General features: G+C 45.9%; 2 protein-coding genes across 3 annotated transcripts; one reads left to right on the top strand and one right to left on the bottom strand.

The window, feature by feature from the left end:
- The first annotated feature begins 952 nt into the window (after positions 1-952).
- On the top strand, positions 953-6,362 carry ZBTB3 (zinc finger and BTB domain containing 3). Its single transcript, XM_014074577.2, has 2 exons — positions 953-991; positions 4,121-6,362. Exon 2 carries the CDS (start codon positions 4,180-4,182, stop codon positions 5,488-5,490), a length of 1,311 nt encoding a protein of 436 aa, XP_013930052.2. The 5' UTR covers positions 953-991; positions 4,121-4,179; the 3' UTR covers positions 5,491-6,362.
- A 1,328-nt stretch (positions 6,363-7,690) lies between these two features.
- On the bottom strand, positions 7,691-13,672 carry LOC106555687 (microtubule-associated protein 1 light chain 3 gamma). 2 transcript variants are annotated; one of them, XM_014074579.2, is made up of 4 exons: positions 13,404-13,672; positions 10,781-10,836; positions 9,994-10,100; positions 7,691-8,668 (listed from the first exon to the last, which is right to left on the bottom strand). In XM_014074579.2, exons 1-4 carry the CDS (start codon positions 13,441-13,443, stop codon positions 8,506-8,508), a joined length of 366 nt encoding a protein of 121 aa, XP_013930054.1. In that variant the 5' UTR covers positions 13,444-13,672; the 3' UTR covers positions 7,691-8,505. The 2 variants fall into 2 exon arrangements, with proteins under 2 accessions (XP_013930054.1, XP_087559832.1); XM_087703706.1 differs by lacking the exon at positions 13,404-13,672 and having other exon boundaries at positions 10,781-11,007.
- Positions 13,673-15,560: the final 1,888 nt, after the last annotated feature.

Raw genomic sequence — 15,560 nt, 5'->3', positions numbered from 1 at the left:
ACTTCGTCGAAACGTCGCAAAGACATATCCAATTCTACGCGGGAGAAAACCCGAACAACTAGAGACCTACATATATATACATATATATATATATATATATATATATATATATATATATATATATATATATATATATATATATATATATATATATATATATATATATATATATATATATATATATATATATATATATATATATATATATACATATATATATATATATATATATATATATATATATATATATATATATATATATATATATATTTGCATCTGTTTTGCAATACAATACAAATACAAAAAGATATTGAAATGGGAGCCCCAGAAGGACTTTTGTTTAAGACAGTAAATTAAATTAATTGCATGAACCGTTGCAATTTAAATAAAAATGGTTGAATTTAATTCAAATGTCTTTAATTCAACTTTATTTCCTTTTATTCAAAGTCACCAGGGTTAAAAAAAATAATTAATAAATTATAAACCATCCTAATTACAATGAAAAGGCCTTTTTAATCTTGCAGTTTAATTTAAGATTTTTTAAAAGATTAAATCACCCTCATCCTCAATTTGCATAATTTTTACATTTGCATAAAAGCCCCCTCCTCTCCATCTGGTAACCAGGGAAACCCAAATCCCGCCTCCTTCCGCCAACCATCATTTATGGGAGGACCCTCTGCTGGGCCGCCGACGCTGAGAAACCTCGGCGTCTCCGCGCGCCTCCTCCAATCAGAACGCCCGGGCTGCGTCAAGCCGGCCAATCGAGAGAAAGAGCAGGCGGGGCCCAGCCTCGATCCCCTTTCATCTCCCGGCCGCGCCCAGGTTGGGCGAGGGCGGCCACGGGCGGGAAAGAGCCGAGCGTAGGAGCCAATCACGAGCGGAGGCTCTCTGGGCGTGGCGGGCGTTACTCCGCCTCCCCGGAGAAGGACAGAGTCGCGGGGCGAATCAGGGAGAAGGGGGCGTGTCCAGGGAGGCCTCTGCTTTGTGGTAGGTAAGTGGGGAAAGAAAGGGGGTCCCGTCGTCGCCCAACGCACCCCCTATTGTGGGGGGGGGGAAAGAAGGGTTCCCCGGGATCCAGTCATCCCTTAAACTGGGGGGATGGGGTGGGCAGCAGTGTGTGGGGGTCAATTAAGGACCCAGTATTGGGGAGGGGGCAGCAAGAGGAGCTGGGGGTCCAATTGACTTCAGTATTGGGGAGGGGGCAGCAAAGGAGCCTGTGGGGGCAATTAAGGACTCATTCTTGGGGAGGGGGGCAGCAAGAGGAGCTGGGGGTCCAATTGACTTCAGTATTGGGGAGGGGGCAGCAAAGGAGCCTGTGGGGGCAATTAAGGACTCATTCTTGGGGAGGGGGCAGCAAGAGGAGCTGGGGGTCCAATTGACTTCAGTATTGGGGAGGGGGGCAGCAATGGTGAGGCTGGGGGGATGAATTGACTCAGTAATGGGGAGGGGGCAGCAAAGGAGCCTGGGGGGGCAATTAAGGACTCATTCTTGGGGAGGGGGGCAGCAAGAGGAGCTGGGGGTCCAATTGACCAGTATTGGGGAGGGGGGCAGCAGTGATGAGGCTGGGGGATGAATTGACTCAGTAATGGGGAGGGGGCAGCAAAGGAGCCTGGGGGGGGCAATTAAGGACTCATTGTTGGGGAGGGGGCAGCAAGAGGAGCTGGGGTCCAATTGACTTCAGTATTGGGGAGGGGGGCAGCAATGGTGAGGCTGGGGGGGATGAATTGATTCAGTAATGGGGAGGGGGCAGCAAAGGAGCCTGGGGGGGCAATTAAAGACTCATTCTTGGGGAGGGGGCAGCAAGAGGAGCTGGGGGTCCAATTGACCAGTATCGGGGAGGGGGGCAGCAGTGATGAGGCTGGGGGGGATGAATTGATTCAGTAATGAGGAGGGGGCAGCAAAGGAGCCTGGGGGGGCAATTAAGGACTCATTGTTGGGGAGGGGGGCAGCAAGAGGAGCTGGGGGTCCAATTGACTTCAGTATTGGGGAGGGGGGCAGCAATGGTGAGGCTGGGGGGATGAATTGACTCAGTAATGGGGAGGGGGCAGCAAAGGAGCCTGGGGGGGCAATTAAGGACTCATTGTTGGGGAGGGGGGCAGCAAGAGGAGCTGGGGGTCCAATTGATTTCAGTATTAGGGAGGGGGGCAGCAGTGGTGAGGCTGGGGGGATGAATTGACTCAGCAACGGGGAGGGGGCAGCAAAGGAGCCTGGGGGGGCAATTAAGGACTCATTCTTGGGGAGGGGGGAGGATGGGGATCTGGATGTCAGTGGTTCCCAGTCAAGTTGCCTTTTGCAATTGAAAGGATGGTGGATTTGTTGATGTCCATTGTCATTAGGAATAAGAATAGGAATAGGAATGGAATGGAATTCTTTATTGGCCAAGGATGATGGGACATACAAGGAATTTGTCTTTGGTGCAGATGCTCTGTGTGTGCATAAAAAGGCAAGACACATTCCTCAAGAATCATAAGGGTCAACACTTAATGATAGTCATTGGGTACAAGTAAGCAATCAAATCATATCGGGAAACAATATAAATCGTAAGGATACAGGCAAAAAAGTTACAGTCCTGCAGTCATAAGTGGGAGGATATGAGTGATGGGAACGATGAGAAGACTAATAGTAATAATAATAATACAGCCTTAGTGAATAATTTGATAGTGGTGAGGGGATTATTTGTTTAGCAGAGTGATGGCGTTTGGGAAAAAACTAAGGATAGGATAGGAATGGGGAATAGGATAGAGAGAAAAGTAGAATAGAGAATAGAATAGAATAGAGAAATTAGAATAGAGAAATTAGAATAGAGTAAAATAGAGAAATTAGAATAGGGAAATTAGAATGGAATAGAATAGAATACAGAATAGAATAGAGAAATTAGAATAGAGTAAAATGGGGAAATTAGAATAGAGAAATTAGAATGGAATAGAATAGAATACAGAATAGAGAAATTAGAATAGAGAAGTTAGAATAGAATAGAATACAGAATAGAGAAATTAGAATAGAGTAGAATAGGGAAATTAGAATAGAGAAATTAGAATGGAATAGAATAGAATACAGAATAGAATAGAGAAATTAGAATAGAGTAGATTAGGGAAATTAGAATAGAGAAATTAGAATGGAATAGAGTAGAATACAGAATAGAATAGAGAAATTAGAATAGAGTAGATTAGGGAAATTAGAATAGAGAAATTAGAGTGGAATAGAATACAGAATAGAATAGAATAAAATAGGGAAATTAGAATAGAGAAATTAGAATGGAATAGAACACAGAATGTAGAAATTAGAATAGAGAAGTTAGAATAAAATAGAATATCGAAATTAGAAGAGTAAAATAGGGAAATTAGAATAGAGAAATTAGAATGGAATAGAATAGAATACAGAATAGAGAAATTAGAATAGAGTAGAATAGGGAAATTAGAATAAAGAAATTAGAATGGAATAGAATAGAATACAGAATAGAATAGAATAGAGAAATTAGAATAGAGTAAAATAGGGAAATTAGAATAGAGAAATTAGAATGGAATAGAATAGAATACAGAATAGAATAGAGAAATTAGAATAGAGTAGATTAGGGAAATTAGAATAGAGAAATTAGAGTGGAATAGAACACAGAATATAGAAATTAGAAGAGTAAAATAGGGAAATTAGAATAGAGAAATTAGAATGGAATAGAATAGAATACAGAATAGTATAGAGTAGAATAAAGAAATTAGAATAGATAATAGAATAGAATAGAGAAATTAGAATAGGAATAGGAATTGAAAACTTTTATTTGGCCAAATGTGATTAGCCACGCAAGGAATTTGTCTCCGGTGCAAAAGCTCTCAGTGTTTATGGCAAAGCAACAGACTAATAATGATAATAATACGATACCAATAACAGTGGGTAGTAGAGAAGATGGGAAGGAGGCTAATCATACCACAGCCATACAACATGGGGTAGAGAGGCATAAGACAGCACTGGGAGAATTACATGTTCAGCAGAGTGATGGCAGGGGGCGGGAAAAACACGAGCTGTCCCAAGCGTCCAGTTATTTTGCCATGCCATTATTATTATTGTTGTTGTTGTTATTTCCTTTTCCAACAATGACTCTTCTCCTTCTCTTGCCGCCTGCTTCCAGTTGGGCCCAACTATGCCTCCAACCTTCCCGTTGTCGTGAACTAGACGCCCGGCCCCAGGATGGAGTTCCCCGACCACAGCAAGAACTTACTCCGAAAGCTGTGGGAGCAGCAGCACGAGGGATTCCTCTGCGACTGCACCGTCTTGGTGGGCAGCGCCCGCTTCCTGGCCCACCGAGCCGTCCTCGCCTCCTGCAGTGCCTTTTTCCAGATGTTCTACAAGGAGCGGCTGGATAAGCGAGACTTGGTCTCCATCAACAGCGAGATCGTCACCGCCCCGGCTTTCGGGCTCCTGCTGGAATTCATGTACAAAGGCAGCCTCTCCTTCGGCGACATGCCGGTAGAAGACATCTTAGCCGCCGCCAGTTATTTGCACATGAACGACATCGTCAAGGTTTGTAAGAAGAAACTGCAAGCCCGAGGCTTAGCCGAAGCTGACAGCACGAAGAAGGAGGAGGAAAGTCTGTTGCCGTCCGCCGAAAGCCAGCCTGCATCCTTGCCCCCGCCTCACTCCTGCGACCCCGAGAAAACCCCTAAAAAGGATTGGAACTTTGGACAGAAAACGCCTCCTGAAGAATTATCGGCCTCCATTTTGGACGTGGCGGACACCACGCAACCCGGGATGGACGCGCCATCCGCCACACGGCCTCGTCCGCCCCCTATCATGGACATTTCTCTCTCCAGCCCGAGCAGCTCCACCGAAACTCTGTTGTGTAGCTCGTATCCTTCCGGAGCCGAGGGGACTTCCGGCTTGGATCCGCCTCCGGAGAGGTACGAAGAACAGCGCGTCGGACACAAGGAGTCGGCGAATCGGTCCGTCCGGGTCAAAGTGGAAGCGATCGTGATTTCCGACGAGGAAACAGACGGGGTCGAGCCGCTGGATGTCCCTCCTGGCCCGGAGCTAAGGCTAGAAAGCATATTTCCGAAATCTGGCGGGGAGGTGGGCTGCGGGCGACACCCGGATGCTTTCGAAGAGCCCAGCGGGATGGAAGAAGTCTCTTCAGAGGGTAACTTCCTACCTCCAGAAAATGCCCCGTATCACTTGATCCCCATGCCAGGAGGACAGACGTTTTCCACCATGGCTACTCCTCCGTTGCACGAACAGATGTACTTGCAAGATTACGATTCCCACTCCAATTTCAACCTTTTCACCGAGGATGTCCCCACTTGCAAGACGTGCGGGAAAACCTTTTCCTGCTCCTACACGCTGCGGCGCCACGCGACCGTCCACACCCGGGAACGGCCGTACGAATGCCGTTACTGCATGCGGAGTTACACTCAGTCCGGAGATCTTTATCGGCACATTCGGAAAGCTCACAACGAAGACCTGGCCGTGAAACGGTGCAAACATGATGTGGAAAACCCTTCCTAGGGGTTTTCCCCACGGCGCTGAACGCTTCCCGAAACAAAGGAGTCGGAATTCTCTTCTCGTCTCCATTTGTGGCGGAAGAAGCCACGCAACTGGGGTCTAAATTTTCCCATTCCTTCTCGGACGGGTGACGTCGTCTTATCCAAACTGTCTCGGACTGTACTGCTTCAAAAATGTTCGGTTTTCTCCTTTGTCCGGGGAATTTTCCAACAACGCAGAGGCAACGTAGGCCAATCCCTGTGTCTGATTCGAAAAGGATTCGCACCGTCAACCATCCCCGAACGAGGATCGCTGGTGCGTTTGTGGGCGAAACGGTGACTCTCGCGCGGCGTTTTAGCCCTCTCAAGAGCCTTGCTGGTTTTGGGGGGGGAAGTGGGGACGGTGTTCTCCATGCTGGAGGCAGTTCAGGATGTTCTTTGCGGGAAAAATAGGAAAACTCGCCAAGGGGCTCCGGAATCTGTTGTCGGTTGTGAACGGTACCAAGCGGGAAAGACGTGATTGACGGAAAGGCACAGGATGGTCTTTTTAAAATGCCATAACGCAGCCTAAAGGGAGTTCATGGCTTCAGACACACCTGGGGACGAGAACCGGGTCTTGAGGCCTCCACCCACTCAAGTTGGGGGAAGGCACCCTAGAACTCTCCTTCCCCGCTTCCGAGGGGTGTCGCGTCCCTGCCTCCTTTCGCAGCAAACCACTGCCACCCGCCCCCCCGTTGCAATTCTCTAACCTGTTTGTAAGTAGCTCGGGTGTAGCCTTATGGACCAAGACGCTTACTCCACAGTATAAAAGGAACAAAAAAATAAGGACAAGCCCCCATGTTTCTGAATCTCTGTGGCTTTTATTTTCCACTTTTAAAGGTACACCTCCTAACCCCATTGGAATGTGTTTCCTATTCGTTGTTCTAAGTATATTGGGGGTCTTCGCAGACTCTAAGCTTGGTGGTTTTCCTTGAAGACGTTTCATGACCCAACTAGGTAACATCATCAGTGCTAGAAGGGGGAAGGAGGAGGAGGAGGAGAATTGTGGGGTCCTTGGTGCTCTCTGAGCTGGGTGGTTTTCTTGGGAGACGTTTCATGACCCAACTAGGTAACATCATCAGTGCTAGAAGGGGGAAGGAGGAGGAGGAGAATTGTGGGGTCCTTGGTGCTCTCTGAGCTTGGTGGTTTTCTTGCGGGCGTTTCATGAGTCAACTAGGTAGCATCATCAGTGCTAGAAGGGAGTGGGGAGAAGGAGGAGGAGGAGAAGGAAGAGGAGGAGGAAGAGAAGGAGGAGGAGGACGAGGGGGAACTGTGGGGTCCTTGGTGCTCTCTGAGCTTGGTGGTTTTCTTGCAGACATTCCATGACCCAACTAGGTAACATCATCAGTGCTAGAAGGGAGTGGGGAGAAGGGGGAGAAGGAAGAGGAGGAGGAGGAGGACAAGGGGGAATTGTGGGGTCCTTGGTGCTCTCTGAGCTTGGTGATTTTCTTGCAGACGTTTCATGACCCAACTAGATAACATCATCAGTGCTAGAAGGGAGCGTTATAAGGGATTAAGGAGCTGAGGAGAATTGTGGAGTCCTTGGTGCTCTCTGAGTTGAATGTTTTCTTGCCCTACTAGGTAGCATCATCAGTTTCATACAGAGCAAACTCCACTCCTTTCTAGCACAGATAACGTTACCTACTTTGGGTCGTGAAACCTCTGGCTCCAGCTGTTTGCCCGCCTCACTGATGCCCGACTCCGAAGGCAGCTGATAACTGTCAGACGGCTGTGGCCCCCTCTCTGCCTCCGACACAGAGCCCTCCTCAGAGCCTTCCCCAGACTCCAGGACTGGCCCAGGTTCCTCCCCAACCCTCCTCACTGTCCGAATCAGCCGCCAGCTCCACCCCTTGTATTTCTGATTCCGAATTTTCATTCTCCGTTTGAAAACAGCTGGAGAAACATTGAGCCACTTGGCAAGACTTGAGTTCAAAAGTCAAGACTGAGCCCCTTACACCGTTCAGGTAGGCCTCCCCTCCACCCCAAGCTGAAACTATCAAAAGAGTTTGACTTGGAGCAGCGAGAAAAAAAATAAAGTCTTGGTAGTAGGAACTTTCGATCGAGGAAACTAAAGAAAAACGTTTTTACTCCCGAATTAGGAGCAAAAGGGAAAAAAAAGGAAAGCAGGCGTAAATTCGCACGTCGAAAATTCAGCCGTGAAATAAATACTCCAAATACATCGGGGATTGCCAGCCACGTGCAACTTTACTACGGGTTTATACTTAAGCCATTATTCCCAACATTTTTGCTCTGCAGATTTTTAAACGCTTCCCACTTCAATTCCCGAGTCGTGACCAAACGCTTTCCTCCCGACGAAAACTTTGACGACTCCGAGGTTAGTTGTGCGATTCCTTTGGCACACAATTCCCACCACCTTAAGTGTTGCGTTCCTGCCGCGGTTGAGCTGAATTTTCTACGGGTCCCAGCAGCCTCGGCCGGTACAACGATGGGAGTTAGCACCCCATACTGCTTTCTCAAGCCTTGACAAGCTTGAAGAAGTGGAATTTTAATTCCCAGAATTCCCCTGGCGGGAGGATTCTGGGAGACGAAGTCCGCCTATCTTCAAGTGCCTACGGTTGAGAAACACTGAAAAGCGGGAGGGATCTCATTCTTGTCTTATTTTGGGGGGTGAGAAAAACCAAAATCGGGGGATTGGGAATAGCAGAGGGCTCAGCCTTCACCCCCAAATTGAACAAGGGTGCAGGGGAATCTGGAGCAGAAGACTGGCAGAGGAAGGGAAGTGGCCAGATTCTTAAGCTTGGGATCCTTTGAAGACCCCCAAGCAGAAGACAATTGGCCACCCAAGAGGTCCCTGCAGCTCAGGAACCCCAAAACCATCCTCAATAAAGTCAGTTCTGCGCAACGGGGCCGGGGGGGAAGGATTAGAACCTCCCCAAGTTTGAGAAACACGTTCCGAAGAACTGCCAAATTCAGAATAAAACGGGTGGGAAAACGAAAGGACAATCTCCCGGGCCAACTTCTCAAGAAGGTTTGAAGGCCCTCAACCGAACATCTCCTGGGAGGCGTAGGTCATGTAGAGGAAGCCGTCCTCGTCTTTGTAGGTGGTGTAGATGTCAGCCATGGTGGAGGACATGTTCACCAGGCTATGGTTACCGTCCAGCAGGAAGTAGAAGGCCTGCGTGGACCTCAGGCCCATCCGGCTCCTGGGGGAAGGAAGACACAGGGAATGTTGAGATCCTCACGGTCCTTGGCACACATGGATTGTGTGTGTGTGTGTGTGTGTTGGCAATTTCCAAAGCTTCTTGCAATTGTGCGGGTGCAAGGATGGTCCAAGCTGGATTAAGGCGGCGCTACAATTCCCCGTCCCCTGGTAATTGCCCTAAGTCACCTAGCTGGCTTTCGTGTCTTAACATGGGACTAGAACTCCCAGTCTCCTGGTGATTGAACCAATGTCACCTGGTTGACTTGTAGGCCTAAGGCAGGACTAGAACTTCCACTCTTCTGGTGATTGACCCAATGTCACCTGGTTGACTTGTAGGCCTAAGGCAGGACTAGAACTCCCCGTCTCCTGGTGATTGACCCAATGTCACCTAGTTGACTTGTAGGCCTAAGGCAGGACTAGAACTCCCCGTCTCCTGGCGATTGACCCAATGTCACCTAGTTGACTTGTAGGCCTAAGGCAGGACTAGAACTCCCCGTCTCCTGGTGATTGACCCAATGTCACCTAGTTGACTTGTAGGCCTAAGGCAGGACTAGAACTCCCCGTCTTCTACTGATTGATCCAATGTCACCTAGTTGACTTGTAGGCCTAAGGCAGGACTAGAACTTCCACTCTTCTGGTGATTGACCCAATGTCACCTGGTTGACTTGTAGGCCTAAGGCAGGACTAGAACTCCCCGTCTCCTTGTGATTGACCCAATGTCACCTAGTTGACTTGTAGGCCTAAGGCAGGACTAGAACTCCCACTCTCCTGGTGATTGACTCAATGTCACCTAGTTGACTTGTAGGCCTAAAGCAGGACTAGAACTCCCACTCTCCTGGTGATTGACCCAATGTAACCTAGTTGACTTGTAGGCCTAAGGAAGGACCAGAACTCCCCGTCTCCTGGCGATTGACCCAATGTCACCTAGTTGACTAGGTGCACTATACAGTAGAATCATCAGGTTGGAAAGGGACCTAGAGATCACCTAGACCAACCCCCTTCCCCAATTAAAATCTTGATTCTGGTCAGTAGACCCACCTGTACTTCAATCCCATCATCTGCTTGATAGCTGGGAAAAACATCCAGAAATCCACTCGGCTCTTTTGGGGGAAACCCAACACTTCCTTGCTAATCACCATTTAACGATTTGGTTTTCAAGTGCTAATGTCGTCATTTGTGAACTCATTAAAACCATCCTCCTCTGTTTAACAAAAACATCCTGTAAAGGTGCATTTCTAATTTTCTCCCCCATCTGGCAGAAGGCCCTTCTCCTCCCCCCCCCCCATCCTTCATTAATGAATTTGCCACAAGATTTGAAATGCTCACCGAATGATGGCAACAAACTGGCCCATGGTGAACTCTCCAGGGACTAGAAACTTCACCTTGTTTAAAGCCGGCAGTATTTTCTCTTTTGAATAGCGTTCCAGAACCACCTGCAATTAACCCAGAGGGGAGTTTGAGAAGGTATAGGATAAGTATGGGTTTAAACGGATCTTTGAGTGTTTACATTACATATGCATACGAAACTCCGAGGGAGGTTAAACAGATCCCTCTCCCCTCAACAAACAGCAGAAGCAAGAGAGAGAAAGAAAAAAAGGAAGGAAGAGGGGGGAAAGGGAATAAAAAGGAAGGAGGAAAGGAGAAAAAAGGAAAGAAGTGGAAAGAAGAAGGAAGGTAGAAGGAATGGATGGATGGAGAAAGAAAAAGGAAGGAAAGGAAAGGAGAAACCAAAGAGAAAAAGAAAAGGAAGGAGAGAAAGAAAAAAGGAAGGAAAAGTAAGGAAGGAGAAAGAAGAAAAAAAGGAAGGAGAGGAAAGAGAAGAAGGAAGGAGGGAAGGAGAAAGAAAAAAGGGAAGGAAAAAAGAAAAGGAAAGCGGAAAGAAGAAAAAGGAAAGAGGAGAAAAGATGAAGGAAAGGAGAAAGGAGGGCAGGAGGGAAGGAGAAAGAACATAAAGAAAAAAAGGAAGGAGAGAAAGAAAGGTAAGAAAAAGGAAGGAATGGAAAAGGAAAGAAAAAAAGGAAGGAATGAGAAAGAAAGAAAGAAAAAGAGACCCCAGTCCACTCCAGTTGTGCCAAGAGACTTGCTCTTAAGAAAATTCACAAAACACACCTACCGGCAGTTTATAAGGAAATCTGATCCGGATTGCAGTCACTTCCTTCTTCCTGGAGGCTAGAATAAAAAGTTTTGGGAAAATGGGAAAGAATTCACCATGGATTGTGGATGGACAGTCCCAGCTTCCATCATTCCCAGAGCCTGGTTTCCTACACATCGCACTAAGCCTCCGTTTAACTGTGGTTTGTGAAAGGAATTCGGATGAGCAGCAAAATCCACTTCACACTAAGTCATAAAAAGTGACATTGTGCTACACAACAGCTGGGTTTACAATTCAGAAAATACTTAGGAATTCCGTCTCTGTCTGTCTCTCTCTCTCCTTCTCTCTTTGTCTTTTCTCTGTCTCTCTCTCTCCTCTGTTTCTCTCTCTCTGTCTGTCTCTCCTTCTCTCTCCTCCTCTCCTCTCTCTCTCCTCTCTCTGTCTCTCCACTCTATCTCTCCTCTCTATCTCTCCTCTCTCTCTGTGTCTCTCCTCTATCTCTCCTCTCTATCTCTCCTCTCTATCTCTCCTCGTTCTCTCCTCTCTCTTTCTGTCTCTCCTTCTCTGTCTGTCTCTCTCCTCTCCTCTCTCCTCCTCTCTCTCCTTCTCTCTATCTCTCCTCTTTCCTCTCTCTCTGTCTCTCTCTTCTCTGTCTCTCCTCCTCTCTCCTTCTCTCTCTCTCTCCTCTCTCTTTTCTCTCTCTTCTCTCTGTCTCTCCTTCTCTCTCTCCTTCTCTCTCTCTCTCTCTCTCTCTGTCTCTCTCCTTTGTCTCTCCTCTCTAGCTCTCCTCTCTCTGTGTCTCTGCTCTCCTCTCTATCTCTCCTCTCTCTTTTCTCTCTCTTCTCTCTCTGTCTCTCCTTCTCTCTCTCCTTCTCTCTCTCTCTCTGTCTCTCTCCTCTGTCTCTCCTCTCTATCTCTCCCCTCTCTCTCTTTCCTCTCTCTCTGTGTCTCTCCTCTATCTCTCCTCTCTATCTCTCCTCGTTCTCTCCTCTCTTTCTCTGTCTCTCCTTCTCTGTCTGTCTCTCTCCTCTCCTCTCTCCTCCTCTCTCTCCTTCTCTCTATCTCTCCTCTTTCCTCTCTCTCTGTCTCTCTCTTCTCTGTCTCTCCTCCTCTCTCCTTCTCTCTCTCTCCTCTCTCTTTTCTCTCTCTTCTCTCTGTCTCTCCTTCTCTCTCTCCTTCTCTCTCTCTCTCTCTCTGTCTCTCCTCTCTAGCTCTCCTCTCTCTGTGTCTCTGCTCTCCTCTCTATCTCTCCTCTCTCTTTTCTCTCTCTTCTCTCTCTGTCTCTCCTTCTCTCTCCTTCTCTCTCTCTCTCTGTCTCTCTGTCTCTCCTCTCTATCTCTCCCCTCTCTCTCTTTCCTCTCTCTCTGTGTCTCTGCTCTCCTCTCTATCTCTCCTCTCTCTCTTTCCTCTCTCTGTCTCTCTCCTCTCCTCTCTCTGTCTCTCCTCTCTATCTCTTTCCTCTCTGTGTGTCTCTCCTCTCTCTCTCCTCTCTCTCTCTGTGTCTCTCTGTCTGTCTCTGTCTGTCTCTCTCCTTCTCTCCTCTCTCTGTCTCTCTCCTGTCTCTCCTCTCCTCCTCTCTATCTCTCCTCTCTCTCTTTTCTCTTTCCTCTCTCTCTCTCTCTGTCTCTCTCTTCTCTGTCTCTCCTCCTCTCCTCTACTCTCTCTCCTTCTCTCTCTGCCCTGTCTGTCTTTTTCTCTGTCTGTCTGTCTCACTCTCTCACACACACACAAAATGGGTGACTAGTCAACCATCCTTTCCTAAAACCAAGCCATGTCTATCAAAGATGGTTTAATAGTAGCTTAGGGCAATCCTTAAAAGTTTGTCCATCTGCAGAGGAATGGCTTCCGGCCTTTTAGCAACCTTAATCCCAAAGCATCAAAGTTATGTTGGCTAGGAATGATGGGATCTGTAATACCACCCCTCTCGAGAGCTTGGAAAGGTAGTTAGATTCCTATTAAGTGCAATCTCCTGCATTTTTATAGCAGGACAAAAACTTAACGGCTCACTTCTTATGCTGGGATAAACCTAGGCTCTCTTGGCACCGTTTCCAAAAATTACAAAAGTATTTTTGTTGATCTGGGTATTTATTAATACTTATTAAAACTTACGCACTTGTTGCTGCTATATTAATATTTATTACAATGGATTCGCTGCTGCACAGCTTCTCAGAATTCGCACAATAGTATTTTAATATACAATTATTTTTCTAAGCAGGCTAGCAAATAATTTTGAGTTTCGAGACACCCCCGGGGGTCCTAGGACCACAAACCCGGAGCAATTAGCAATTCAGAGACAGATTATCAGAGTTGGAAGGGACCTTGGAAGTCATCTAGTCCAACCCCCCCCAAAAAAATATAAAACAGGAGACCTAATTTATGTATGCCCAGAAAACTGAATTAACCAAGTCCACTCGGATTTACTTAACCCGGGAAACGTATGGGACGGGGGATGTATCGTGGGAACGCAGCTTGCTCATTAACCCTTACAGTTCTCAAAAAATGAAGAAAACAGCCCCCCACCCCCCAAAAAAGAGGTGAATTGGCTCCTTAGTCCAATAGGGGGCGGTAGCAATTGGTGGGGAGGGGGAGACACACCTCAACCCGGAGCGTTTTACCCGGAGCAGGAGAGAAACGGGTCGCTTACCAAACGGTTTTCGGTGTTTGAAGGGAGGAAAGGAGGCCATCGGGAGATCCAGCCGCGAGAGCCCAATTGACAAAGAGAGGCGGAGGCGCGCCGAAATCCCGAGAACGGCTCTGCAGTCGTCGTCCTCCTCCCTCCAGCCTGCCGCGGCTTAAATAGCGCAAGATGCGCGAATTCCCTGCTTTCAGGATCGGGGCCAATTCCGCTGGTGGGGATGGGGGAGTGGGTGGATCCGCAGCGCAAGGATACAGCTCCAGAGGCGTGTTTCCGACCCCGCTGAAATTTAACCCAATCCTGGGAAAACCTGGGAGGAGTTTTTTTTTTCCCCACGGGTCGTGGGAACTCCCCACCACTAGGTGTCAAAAGACGAGGTTGATTAGCGATTTGGGGCATGGGGGGGGGGAGCTTTGCAAGAGATCTTCACCCCAGCCGCGTTGGGCAAACCGACTTTGCAACGGCCAACCTGGATGGTTTATTTTGCACGCGTTCTAGGGTCGTGGGAACGGGCAGCCACGCGGTTCTCGCCCCATCCTTCACCGTTTCTCGCTTCTCCAGCCCTTCTAGTTTAATTTGGAAGCTCCTCGGGGCGGGGGACTTTCGATGTATTGATCCTTTGGCTGCTTAAACACCATTTACCATTCTTTTATTGCCTTTTTGCCACGTTTCGCCTACATTTCCCCCTTCCCTCCTCGTCTGTTTTTTTCCCCTCGTTTTTGCTTGTTTAAAAACAATAATAAACAGGGCCTCAAACGTCTGATAGTCTCTCTTATACCTAAGCCTTCAATTAAGGCTGACGTGGGTGTGTGTTGTGTGTATTTGTGTACATTTCTCTAAATCCTGTCCTTGTTATCCTTAAACAAAAACCCCCGAATCTACCTGTTGGCCCATCCGATTGGCTGGGCAACCTGTTTTCATTGCTAGGTGCTTTAAAAAAAACTTTTAAAACCTCTCTTGCTGTGGGGTGTGTGAGTTTTTTTTAACAATAGTGATAAATAAACAAGTAACTTTGTTGCTTGTATCCTTCCGATGTATATTGCTGTTGTTTCCTCATTGCTTATTTGTACCCTGTGAATATCCTTAAGTGTTGACCCTTATGATTCTTGAGGAATGTATCTTGTCTTTTTATGTACACTGAAAGCATAATGCACCAAAGACAAATTCCTTGTGTGTCCAATCACAATAAAGGATCCTATCCTATCCTATTCTCTATTTATTCTATTCTATTCTATTTATTCTAAATTCTATTCTATTCTAAATTCTATTATTTTATTCTATTCTAAATTCTATTCTATTCTCTATTTATTCTATTCTATTCTAAACTCTATTCTATTCTTTATTCTATTCTTTTATTCTAAATTATATTCTATTCTCTATTTATTCTAATCTATTTTATTCTATTCTAAATTCTATTCTATTCTCTATTTTTTCTATTCTATTTTATTCTATTCTAAATTCTATTCTATTCTCTATTTATTCTATTCTATTTCTATTCTATTTTATTCTCTTTTCTTTTCTATTCTCCTATTCTATTCTATTCCTATTTAATTCCATTCCTCTTCTCTTCTCTTCCCTTCCCTTCTCTTTTTTCTTCTTCTATCTCTCCTCTATTCCATTCCATTCTCTATTATCTTCTATTCTATTCTAGTATTGTATTCTACATTGTATTCCACTTATATTGATATTGATTGTTTCCTGATTGCCTATTTGTACCCTGTGACTTTCCTTAAGTGTTGTACCTTATGATTCTTGACGAATGTATCTTGTCTTTTTATGTACACTGAGAGCATAATGCACCAAGGACAAATTCCTTGTGTGTCCAATCACAATAAAGGTTTCGTTATTCTATTCTATTCTCTATTCTATTCTATATATTCTAAATTCTATTCTATTCTCTATTCTATTCTATTTATTCTAAATTCTATTCTATTCTCTGTTCTATTCTATTTTATTCTATTCTAAACTCTATTCTATTCTCTATTCTATTCTATTTTATTCTAAATTCTATTCTATTCTCTATTTATTCTATTCTATTTTATTCTATTCTAAATTCTATTCTATTCTCTATTTATTCTATTCTATTCCTATTCTATTCTATTTTATTCTCTTTTCTTTTCTATTCTCCTATTCTATTCTATTCCTATTTAATTATATTCCTCTTCT

The sequence above is a fragment of the Thamnophis sirtalis genome, unplaced genomic scaffold (genome assembly GCF_051295495.1).
Source record: "Thamnophis sirtalis isolate CommonGarterSnake01/CBP01778 unplaced genomic scaffold, rThaSir2_p1.2 scaffold_2, whole genome shotgun sequence".
NCBI classification, from domain to species: domain Eukaryota; kingdom Metazoa; phylum Chordata; class Lepidosauria; order Squamata; family Natricidae; genus Thamnophis; species Thamnophis sirtalis.
This window is presented reverse-complemented; position numbering and strand designations above follow the sequence as displayed.